Raw genomic sequence first — 12,523 nt, 5'->3', positions numbered from 1 at the left:
GGTGTAGAGCAGGTGTATGATGTGGTTTAGGTGATAACGCTGATTGGAGATTCAGTAACCTAGAATCGCTTAGTGAGAAAGTTATTTTTCAGTTATTTCTGGTAATTTTTTTTTTTTAATATTTCTGAAAGCAGAAAGTTAGAGTTTTGGAGCTAGTGGGTAACACTTCTCAACATCTGCCGATCTCTGTTTTTTTATTAAAGGGAAAGCAAGCATCACTCAGAGCCTTTAAAGGCAGTAGAACCTAGTAGAATTTAATAACACTGTTTATTTCTATATTGTAAATAACTGCTTTTCTGTTTTTGATCAATTTGTTTTTTTTTTTTAATGCAAGTAGTTTTAAGCACAAGAGGGGGTGATTCCTACAGGAGAGTGGAGACTGAGACAGGAACAGTAAGGAAGCTGGTGAAGTCACTGCCGTGGCAACTGGAGTGTAATCCCAGTGAGGACTTTGGGAGTCAGTGTAGCACTCAACTGAGAGTCAGAGGAAATGCTGGGGTGTTTACACCAAGTTCTTGTTAGTCATTCCTTGATAGCAGCTCCTGGGGGTGTTCATTCTCCAGAACATCCAACCTGCCCCTCCTTCAGGCAGAGCAGCTCTGGCAGCCAGAGAGAACAGAGTCAAAGAATGGTAGGTATTGACAGTGATCTCTGTGGACAGAGTAAGTGATATGGTTCCAGTAGTTTCAGCTACACTCCCAAACCTGCTAATAAGCTTCTCTGACATCCTCCTCATCTTAGTCAACAGCATCCTCATCCCAGGCTAAAAACTTTGGAGTCATCCTTGCCCCTTCTCTCACATCTCACATCCAAACCATCAGCAAATCTTGTTGGCCCTACCTTAAAATACATTTGAAATCTGACCTCCTCTTGCCCTCCCTGCCACCACCTGGTCGAACCCCTTGTCATCTTGCAGCCTTCTAGCTTAGTTTACTCCTAGTGCAGCAGCTGGAATGATCCATAGAAAATCTAAGTCAGATTACGTCACTAGTCTGCTCAGAACCCTCCAGATGTCCCCGTCTTACTCAGTAAAAGCCAAAGTCTCTCCAGTGCCCATGAGGCCCTCCCGGATCTGACCTCCCCTTGCCTTTTGTGTGTGTGCCTGTATATGCACATGCGTGGGCAGTTCTTTTTGTTCTTAACCTCATGTGAGTTAAAAACATTCAGTTCTTCCCCATTGCCTTCCCCATTCCCTTTAGTGCAGGTTATGTGATTCACTTGCAGATTAGGTTCATTTGTCACAGTTTGCATTCCATCTTGACCACTACATCCTGGTAGGCATTTCTTTTTTATTTTCATACAGTGAATGTACTTTTTATAGCATGTAGTTCTGTTGGTTTTGACAAATGCATGGAGCGGTGGAGTCATTGTCCTAAAAATTCCCTTATGTTGACTCTTTGTAGACAGTCCTTTCCACCTTCCACTCCCTGGCAACCACTGACCTGTTTTCCTTCCTATAGTTTTGCGTTTATAAATAAGTGAGAATCTTACCATATGTAGCCTTTTTGGTCTGATTCTTTCACTTAGCAGAATACATTTAGGATTATTTCATGTTGTGTAAATCAATAGTGCACTCCCCAGATGTCTTTTAAAATAAATACATTTAAGCCAAAAAAGTGAATGTATTTAAAGGAAATATTGAACAAACATGATAGAGGTGGCACGTAGGTATGAGAAACATCTTGAACCTGTATGACTAAAATTGGATGCTAGGTTAAGTCGTTACTTTACCTGGTTTTTCTGCCAGTAATTAGCCGTGTGCTCTTGGGGAAGTCAACCTTCTGTTCCCCAGTTTCAAGTAAAATAAATAGTAAAATGGCTGATCTAGTAGTTGTTAGCTTTTTTTGTGATTCATAAGATGCAGGGCATCTTAGGTGTTCTGGGTAGCTCTTTTTATTGTTGGGAAGCACCTGTCGGTCCTGCATTTCAAAGATGTTATGACAAGTTGTTACAAATGCTTTATTAAACCCATAGTGAAGGAAAAAGAGCCAGCCATTAGGAATGAGGTAAGGCTCCACTTCATGGATGACTTTTCTGTTGGGCTTATCTAAAGTGTGAGATAGTGAGAGCCACCTTCAGCTCTGGTCATGTCTCGGAGGTACTAGTGATGCCGTAAATCTCTGCAAGTTCCTAGCACCCTCTTTTGTGACCCTAGCATTTGGCCTTGAATCTCCACAGTCCTTTCCTTAGGTAGATTTTCCCAGGCGTGTCTGTAAGGTTTGATTGGGGGTCATAGTTTCCCAAAACTTTATTGTGGTTTATTAATAGGTCATCTTGCCACATCATTGACAATGTGTTTTTGAGGGTCAGTGCATGTTTGAGAACACTCCACTGATAAACAGAAGCTTGCAGAAACCAGGAAAGGAAATCAGTGATAATTGCATATTTTTTTGTTTTCATTTTTAAAACAGGGATAGATTCATAGTAATTCCTTTTTAAATCATAATTAATGTCTGCTTAAAATCCCTGACCAGGTTGCTTTTTTTTTTTTTAATTGGAAATGGGTTACTAATTTGAGTTGTATTTGGGTGATAGAATGCCAGTGTGAAATCAGAGAGTAAGTGAAAGGAATTTGAGAGTGCAGAATTGCTGTGATTTGTGTTTATTTTACATGTGGCATATAGTAATATTAATTTTACTTTTTACTTTTAGTAATGAATGTTATAACTATTGAAGATTATAAGAGCACATACTGGCCAAAATTGGATGGTGCCATAGATCAGCTTTTAACTCAGAGTCCCGGTGACTATATCCCCATATCCTATGAACAGATATACAGGTAAGTCAAGGTTTAATTTGCCTGGGTTTGAGAGGGCACATTGAGGTTCACAGCAACATGAATGATGACAGTAAGTATGTGTATAATCTATCATACCTAAAATGGGGCTCTGTAGGTTATTTATATGTTACACACTTGTGGATTGGAGGTTTGAGTTATACTTTTTGCTTCAAAATTGGTTTTCAAACCAGGATAGTGTTAATCGCACCTCAGCCCCGCCATCCCTGCCATACATAATGCAGAAATTATGGAGGTCAGTGAAAAAGGCAAAACAATATGTATTTTTAGTCTCACAGGGAGACACTAATTTAATCTGTTGATTTTAATGACACAATTCTAACTATCTTTGATTATTTTGTTTCCCATCTCCTGGTAAATGGAAGCAGCAAATTAATGAGGAACTAGTGTCGGATGTGAAATCAGTCCAGTCAGAAGAGGAGGAAGTGACAGCTGTGTTGTTCTGTACAAGTGATGCACAGCGATTCTGAGTTAGAAACTTTGTGCTGATTATCACTCTCTCTTCCTTATTTTGACACTCATTAAAATGTGAGAGAAGCTGGTTTATAAGTAGTTATCATAGTCAAACTCTCAGATTACCGCCCAATATTGGATTGTCTAGTACTGATAAAATATTTAACAGAGTACCCAAAAAGATAACTTGTAGCTGGTGATAATGTCTCTCCCATCTGAACACTGACTGGGATGGGATATATTTTTATTTGAGTTGTGATTGGTCATTTTTTTAGGCCTGAATTATTTGATGGGTGGCTGTATGTTGAAAGTATGCTTTAACCATAGGTTGAATTAAGTGCTTCATTGTTAACTTGGTTTTTCTGTCTCCCCCCCCCCCCCCACAGTTGTGTGTATAAATGTGTGTGCCAGCAGCACTCGGAACAGATGTATAGTGATCTGATTAAAAAGATAACTAATCACTTAGAGAGAGTTTCAAAGGAGCTGCAGGTAAAGAACTGATTGTATTGATTTTTGCTGCTTTGGGATTTTCTGACTGGTTTGAATTAACCTGTTTGTTATTCCTTTGGAGGCTTGTTAATTTGATTATAATATAAATTTATAAATATTTTTAGGTGACTATTGATCAGATCATTTTATCTTTGGAATAGATTGTTAATCTGAAATTTTAACATAAACTGTGGAAATGTTTAGATTGAATGTATTTCAGACTTTAACTGATTCCATTTGTTACCATGTCAGCATTTCTTCATTTAAAATCTTTGTCGACTTCATTATTTGATGACTTTTATAATATAAATGTATGTGTATATTTTAATTTTTTTCTGGAACTTTTTTTTTATTACTATCTTTTGAGTGTGAGTTGCCTACCAGTTTCTAACATTTGCTAATATAAACAACTGAGGTCAGCATTTTGTTGATAAACCTTTTATAGATGAACATCATCCCAGCGGTAAAGCCTGGGGCGAATTGTGGAAGATATTTTGTTAAAGGAGGCGCTTGGCCTCTTGATCCCATTCTGCCCCTCCTCACTTCAGTAAAATTTCAGTGCTTGAAGGTCTGGTACTGTCTTTATTCCAGGGCCAGATCGTGGTTTTAGTTATGGTGTGGAAGTTACAAGATGTGTGTACAGGTCCCTCAGCACTAGACCACCCGGGTCTGTACCACGGTTAGGAAGTGCCCCGGCAATTCTGAAATACGCAGTCTCTAGCAGATGCTGGGCCACGGCTTGGATTTTGTTCCCCACTTGCCGTGGGCTCTGAGACACCTTAGTCTTAATTACTCCAAACGGTCGTTACACTTGTAGCTTTTTTTTTGTAATTATAGCCAGAGCTGTGTTTATCATAGCCAAATATATCTTTTCCTATTGTTAGTATAAATTGTTTTCTTCATCTTTTGCCATTAAATACAAAATCTTCATTCATTTAACAGATGTATTTAGTGCTAGACATCATATGTAAATTATAGATGAAACCTAAGATCTGTGCGTTACAGCTTTGAATGGTTTGCTACTAACTCTTGACTTTACTCTCTCCCTGACTCCCTGTATCCCGCTTACTACCAAGTCCTGTTTACTTTCTGTTTCTCTCTTGGCTCTTGACCACTTCTGTTCACTTGCCACTGCCCAGTCTGGGCCACATCTCAAATGTTTTACTGAAACGCCCATCTTAACTGGTGCTCTGCCTCTAGACTTAACACGTCTGACTTCTTGCATTTCAGTCAGAGTGACTGTTTCTAAAGCACAGCTCTGATTATCATGTTTCTATCAGAATAAAGTCTAAACTTAATACGATTTTGAAAACCTTTCATTATCTGACTACTGCTTATTTCTGCAGCCTGATCTTACCTCTCTGCTCCTGCACACTGAACTTATTTCAGTTCCTTGAACTTTTTAAGTACAATCTCACTAAACTAAAAAGTTTGTGTGTCTCGATTTACTGATATTTTTGCTTTATTGTGTCATTTCACTTTACTGCGATGGTCTGTAACTGAACCCACATCTCCGAGATCTGTCTGTCATGTCGTTTGCCGTGTCCATACTGCATTCACAAAAGTTGTAGCAAGTGACCCTCTCCCACCAGTTCTGTATGTATCAAAATGCTGGTTTTCTGTCACCGTTACTAGTACAGTGTATTAGGAAATGAAAGAATTTTTGTTTTGTATTAATATAGGAATAATTCTTACAAAAATTAAAACATAGACAAGGGTGATAATCTCTTTTGTTGTTAGTATTTGAAAAGCCATATTGATAAATGTGAAGGTAACATTAGATGTAAAACCAGGGAATTTAGTTTATTTTTAGAATCAGCACATGTCTTGCTTTGAGTTCAGCAATATGGGACTGTAAAAAAATCTTACTTCAAAATGATCTCTTTTGCAAGACTGTAAAGTCAAACCCATTATTAAATAGCAGAGTAAAGTGGATAAAAACATGGGGACCTGGGCTCTGGTCTCACCTCTGCCACTTGGCAGCTGTGTGCCTCTTGATTAAACATGCTCATATCATCTTGCAAATTTTCTCAACATTAAATGACATGGCTTTGCAGAAATATCTGGTTCCTTTAAGCTAAGTTCTAAGATATTTTTTCTTCTGCTTCCTGCTTGGCAAATGCTTCATTCTTTTCTCAGGCTTAAACTCATATGTGTCCACCTGTGTAAGATCTTCCTGGAATCCTTATACTCCCCTTAAAACAAAGCAAAACAGACCATTGGAAGTTCTTCTGTGTATTCATAGCATCTTGGCAATAACAGCTCTATTACAGCAGAGATCGTGTATACTGTTTCCGTTTCCGTGTCCCTGTCTGGCCACCTCACAGGTCTGTCCTCCTTTGAGGGCAGAGACTCTGTCTTGTTGTCTTTTTACCCTTAGTGCCTAGCACAGTTCCAGCTCTGCAAATGCTTACTGAATGAACGCTCAACATCAAATTTGACCTGTTCCAGTGGGAAGAGTAGCATAATTAGCCTTATATGACCACTAACCTTTATGTTCCCCAGACGCTTAGGCATTTTATTAATTTATTCATTGTTCAGTTAACTCAGTTTACTTATTTATTCAGTGTTACAAGTATGCGGCATAATCCTGGTGTAATCTCTGCTTTACAGAGACTTTAAAGGGCAGTTTTCATTCGTGACAGAACAAGAGTATAAGCCAGGCCCTATGAGCCAGGAAAGTTTTATTTGGCTGGAGTGTTTTGTTTGCAGCTCTGATTTTAGTAATGAAATATTATGAGCTAAAACAAAAGGTGGGATGAGTTGCATTTGGCAGATAATCAGAAATTTAGTGTTGGGGGGTTGATAAATCAATGAGTTGGACCTTTAGGGCATCAGCCTCTGTCTTTCAAGGGCATCTTAAAATAGCAGCTGGTCTCTATGTAAACTGTAAACTGTGTCAGAGTGACTTAATTATCTCTACCAAAGCCATGTCATGTTGGAGCGACTCAAGAGTATATGATACAGTATTTCATATTCCCCAGTTATTGACTTAAAAGCTAGAGAATACTGTTTCTAGAGATTTTAAAAGATGATTTTAATTTGTTGAACCTAAATATTTTTTTTATAAAATAACATAATCTAACTTGCTTCACCTTAAAAAAAAACACCATATTTCTTTTATTTTGGAAAAAATGACCTTTTTAATCACTTCAGTTCACTTCGAAACATTTTTTTGTTGTTAAGTTTATAAAACCACTTAAGTAGCTAAACCCACTTGGTATTCTGCTTACTATTGTGTTTTACTGCCTGTATTTCTCTGCTTTCTTACTTACTACTAGATTATTTGAACTGTGACATACATTTTGCCTTAGTTTTTTTAAACCATTCTCCCCCCTTATGCTTAACTCCTCTGCTTTAAATGTGATAGTGAACATCTCTATTTTATTTTCCTTTTCCCATGTCTCCAAAACCTCAAAATGTCAATTTTTCAGTTCTGACTTTTTGATACACCAATGAATGGAAATAGATGACCATGGAGAGAAAATTGGTTTATTAGTTTAGTAAATGATATTCTGGTTAGTTTTGGAAAATTCTGTTGAAACTTTTAGCAATGACTATATTTTTGATGAGGGCTTAAACCAGGTTTTCCAAATACTTAATTAGACATTTCAACTTGAATTTCTTCTTATGAATACTTCATATGTATGTCTAAATCTAAGTTCCTCTTCTGCCAAATCAGCTTTACTCTCAGACTTGAGATTTCATATTCACCTTTGATTCCTTTTTTCTCCCTTACCTCATTTCCAGGTGATAGTCAGGGTTGGTAGTATACGATAATTTCATGGCTTCATTCCCATAACTGTCATCCTTTCCCGTGTCATTACTCGCTCATGCCTGCACTAGTGCAGTAGTCTCCTAACTGCTCTGCCTTTCTGTAGTCTGTTCTTTTGGCTTAATGATCTTCCAAAAATGCTAATTTGATGGGCATACTTTCTTGTTCTAAAACCTTAAAGACTTCCTGTTGTTTTTCTCAGTCAATCACAGTTGATTTCTTGGTCAGTATAAAAAAACCGAGCTGGTTGATTGGTTGCAGGCGTTCCTAGTTGGGAACCTAACATAGCTAGCATTTTCCTGTGCAAGTATGTGAGGTACTCTTGTTCGGTACAGCCATGGACATACGATTGATAAGACTAGATAACTTTGGACCAACCCTCCTGCTGAGGACAATTTAAAAAGATGGACCAGTGGGCTAATACAAAAGTAAAGAATTATAGGACCAAGATCTGGGAAAAGAAAGAAATCCAGAGAGAGGAGAATAGCATTTGAGCCATTTCTCTACTAGGGGGCACCTATTTATTCTGGAAGAAGAAGCTAATAGGCTGAGAAATTTAATAGAGCTTTAATGGGCTAATGGGGGTAGATTGATAAAGATTAGAGTTTAGGTCCCACAAACCTAAAGGATCACTTCCCAGGAGTAGTTAAGACTAATAAGTTATGGACTAGCTTGTTGAAGCTGGCACCTGTTCCTGATTGCATTAAGATGGCCTAGATTTGCTAGCTCCTCGGTTGCTTACCAGAAGCAAAAGTAAATTCTCTCTGGAGAAAGATAGCATTATCCTAGGCATCAAATGGTTTCCATGATTTTTCATAAACAGTGTCTGACACTCAATTAGAAATAACTAGTCGTATTGGGAGATGAGGTGATCATGAAATCAAGAGAAATGATGAAATACGTTTTTAAAATAAGAATTGGGGGAATTCATCACCAGTGGTCCCTCACTTTAAAGAAATACTGGAATGTTCTTCAGATAGAATAAAATGTCTCTAGATGAAAACTTGGAGAATCAGGTAGGGATGAAGGACAACAGAGAAGATAAATATGCAAGTGTTAATAATAACAATTATGTCTTAAACGGGTATAATAGAAATAATCACAACCCATGGCAGTTCATGTAAGGTGGTAGAAGGGAGTAAATGGATTTAAAATGTTCTAATGCCCTTGCATTGTTGAGGAAGAGGTAAAAGTACTAGTTTATTTTACACTATGATAAGCCAAGGATGCAGTCTGTAATCTTAGGGTGATCACTAAAGGAATAGTAAAAGAAAATGTGATAAGATAATAGAGAAAATAGAACACTTTGAAAATAAAAAAGTCAAGAAAGGATAGAGAAAGGTACAGAGAACAGATGGGACCAATAGAAAAGAAATAGTAAGATAATAAGTTTAAACTTTGGTGTATCAGTTATTATATGAAATGTTAAAGACAAAATGCTGCATTAAAAGAATTGAATAATTATTGGACTGAATGAAATTTTGCAGCTGTATTAAATGCTGCAAACAGGAGACACACCTAAAATATAAGGAGACAGAGAGATTGCAAGGAAATGATGGAAAAAGACACCATACAAACAGTAACCAAAAAGAAAAATGATACAGCTACATTGATATCATAAAAAGTAGATTCAGAGCTAGAGGTGTTATTGAATATAAAGAGAGCTTTTTATTATGGCAAAACATTCAGTTGCTAGGAAGATTATTCTAAATTTGTATGTACCCAGTAACATAGCCACAAAAATTAACAGACCCAAAAAGAGAAACAGACAACTCTACAATCATAGTGAGAAATTAACACATGAATGGCTTTAGCGTTTGTCTCAAGAAATTAGAAAAAAGAATAACAAATGAAACCCAAATTATTAGGTCACAATCTGTACTCGTGGATCTTTGGAACAATGAGAAATATTCAGGGAACTGTGGTACAAAGAATAAGGAAAGTGCTGTGTCAGACAAAAGGTGAAATGATCACAGCCAGATGGAGGAATGAAGAGGATGGAGGCATTAAAAATATATCATGAAGAATGGGTGATGTTTGGGGAGCTGAGAGAACATAAGTTAAGAGCAGTACTTCAGAGAGGTTTGGGAAACAAGCAGTGTCCTGTGCTTTTAGAATGTATGGTATTTGAGGAAGATTGGGAGGCAGTAAGGATGAAAAAGGCAGATTGGAGCCAAATTGTAGAAGCCTTTAAATGCCAGGAGTTACATTTTAGGAAGATGGATGGGATAAGAGAATATAAGATGAATTGGAATAGGAAAGAATGACGTGTAATCACAGTACACTAGGTGAATTACAGGCCCACAGTCCCTTACCTGTAATTCCAAAATACAAAATAAAACTTTGAAAGTGGAATTTTTCCCCTCTCTGTTTGTGCAAACTCATTTGGTAGTAACTTGGTTCAAACACATGTGAGGAACTTAGTAGGAATATTCATATATTTTCTCCCAGAAATATCAATGTGTTGATAGTCCTAATCTCTACTGGGTATTTTACATAATATATGGTATATGTTCCATAATACCTTCTAAGTTTGCAAAGCTCTGAATTATGACACATCTTGCCCCAGGAATCTTGGATAGGAAATTGTGGACCTGTTGGTTAATGCAAAGGAAGAAAGAGGTGTCTGGGCCACATTGCAAAGATCAAAGAAACAGGATAGATAAGACAGTAACTAGTTGGAAGAGAGGGTAAGAGGATAGAGGTCATTTTAGTTTCAGTGAAAATGTTAGAAGTTGATAGCTGGGACTTGGGAGAGGAAAGGAGAATGGTGGTGGTTTTAGAATGTTTAGTCCAACTAACATTTAGTGTCTGTATGCCAGGCATCATGCTAGGTGCGCAGGGTACAGCGATAAGTAAGATGGGTTTATTCTTTGTACTGTCAGGGGAAAGGTGTAATAATCATCGTAATATACTGGAGTGTCACGCATAATAGGATAGAGATACAAAATGAGTCGCACGTCTTGCTGATTTTCTCCCTTGTAAAATGACTCAGATTTATCCCCTGCCACTTTCCTGGTTTAGGTCCTCATTTGTACAACAACAGAACACAACAGAAACAATAGAAAACAATTTCTAGTTTGTGTCTTGGCCCTGCACCTTCCCTCAATCTACTTTGCTTATTTTTCAGACTTCCGCACGCCATTCATCTTCTGAATGCGTTGGCTCTCCATTTGCCTAAAGAGCAAAGACCGTGCTCCTTGACAAGGGTCGCAAGGCTCTTCACGCTTTAGCAAGATGGTGTAACAGAGTTTTGCTTTTAGAATTTAAATGGGGGAGAGGGTTTTTTCATCTTTGTGTTTTTTTTTTTAAACTTGATTTCTTTTGCCACTATTTCTTTCCTCCCTTCCCTTTCTGTAAAGGAGGGCATTCTGCTTGTCTGTTAGGGTTTGCCCAGCTTGTAGGCTTAATTAATCATTTTCTCTTTTTTGCTGCTCTAGCGCTTTATTTGTGTTGCTGCTGGAGTCCTTAGTTTAGCACTTTGGCACAGATTTCGTTACCAAGCAGGAAGTCACTTTTGCAACACTGGGACCTTCTTGAGGGTGAGAGTCCTGACTGCAGAGCACTGGTTTCTCTCGGTCTGCTGTAGTCTTGAACTCGGTCCTCATTAGATGCATATGCTGCTCATAATGCTGCTGACCAAGTGTCTCCAGTTTTCTTCCTTCTGGATACGTCCCACTGAAGTTAGCCTTGGCCACGTGCTGTGAGTTGTGAGAGAAAGTGTAGTGTGTTCGGTGACGTGTGTACCCGAAGATCTGAAGCCTTTAAGACTGGCTGTACAATTTTACATGTTTCCTTTTCTCTGCAAGTGTTCTAGATGGTAGAGGCTCCCTTCACCTGGTCCCTGAGTGAGTATAAAATGGAGCAGACCCTCAAGATGGGCGTGTAACATGAGTGAGAGAGAAAGCTTTACTAGATATGTTTTTTCCTTTTTTTAAAAACACCTTTTAAGAATCTGTTTTTTTATTGAGATACTTCTCACATACCCTAATATTCACCTTGTTAAAGTGCACAACTCAGTGGTTTTTAGTATAGTCACAATGGTGTGCAACCATCACCACTAACGTCAGAACATTATAGTCATCCCAGAAAGAGCCCGGTTCTCGTTAGTAGTCGCTCCCTAATCTCCCCTCCTCTCAGCTACTGGCAACAACTGATTGACTTTCTGTCTGTGTGAATTTGCCTGTTCTGGACACTTCATAGAAATGGAATTAGGCAGCATGTGGCCTTTTGTATCCAGCTTAATTAACTTAGCATATTTTCAAGGTTCATTCCTTTTTATGGCTGAAAAACATTCCATTGTATGGTTATACCACATTTTATTTATCCAGGCTTTGTTATGTTCAGTCACTGAGATTTAGGAAGTTGTTTTTTGACTGATACAAGAAGTATTTGAATTGACAATATTTAGAATATTCTGTTTTGCCCTACTGCCATTTGGATTATTGAACTTTATGGACATAACATCCTTTACTCTTTTACTGTTTTTAATGACACTTACACATTTTGATGGTTTTTGTGTACATTGGAATCCAAAATTCACTACAGCAATTAGGCATTTTCTCCCCACGTAATGTTGATAAGTTCATTGAATATGTTAATAAGCTTTATTGAGTTGAGAGTATATTTTCACTTTGACTGAATGAAAATATTGTGATGTTTTGCTCTAGTAGCTTTATAGTCAGGAACCCGCTAACGAGTGTGACTCTTCCAACAATTTCTTTGTCAGTGGTTTGGAACCTACACTGAACGTTACCCCTAAGAAATGGTGTTTAAATAGAGGTTTTTGGTTCCCAGACCAGGACAATAATATTAAAGTGTTAGGCGTAGAACTGCTAGTACTAACTTGAGTTCAGGGTCCCAAAGAGAGAACACAAAGACAGAGGCAAAGAAGGAAAACGCAGCAATTTTTATTCTCAAATAGGGCAGAATTTAGAATAGTTAAATGAGTATTTGTCAACTATTTTAATTAAAAGGAAGTTAACTAATTACATTTAAACCATTCATTT

The 12,523-nt window shown here is 37.7% G+C and overlaps 1 protein-coding gene across 1 annotated transcript in view; it reads left to right on the top strand.

Moving 5' to 3' along the window:
• The window catches only part of CACUL1 (CDK2 associated cullin domain 1), a 55,982-nt gene that overhangs the window by 16,718 nt on the left and 26,741 nt on the right, over positions 1 to 12,523 (top strand). The window contains exons 2-3 of the mRNA XM_010998937.3: positions 2,653 to 2,779; positions 3,637 to 3,739. Of these exons, the coding sequence (XP_010997239.1) occupies positions 2,653 to 2,779; positions 3,637 to 3,739 (230 nt within the window). The remainder of the gene's footprint in view (positions 1 to 2,652; positions 2,780 to 3,636; positions 3,740 to 12,523) is intronic.

This window comes from Camelus dromedarius, chromosome 8, assembly GCF_036321535.1.
Source record: "Camelus dromedarius isolate mCamDro1 chromosome 8, mCamDro1.pat, whole genome shotgun sequence".
Classification (NCBI taxonomy): Eukaryota; Metazoa; Chordata; class Mammalia; order Artiodactyla; family Camelidae; genus Camelus; species Camelus dromedarius.
The sequence above is the reverse complement of the archived record's forward strand: the minus strand, read 5'-3'. Positions and strand labels throughout refer to the sequence as shown.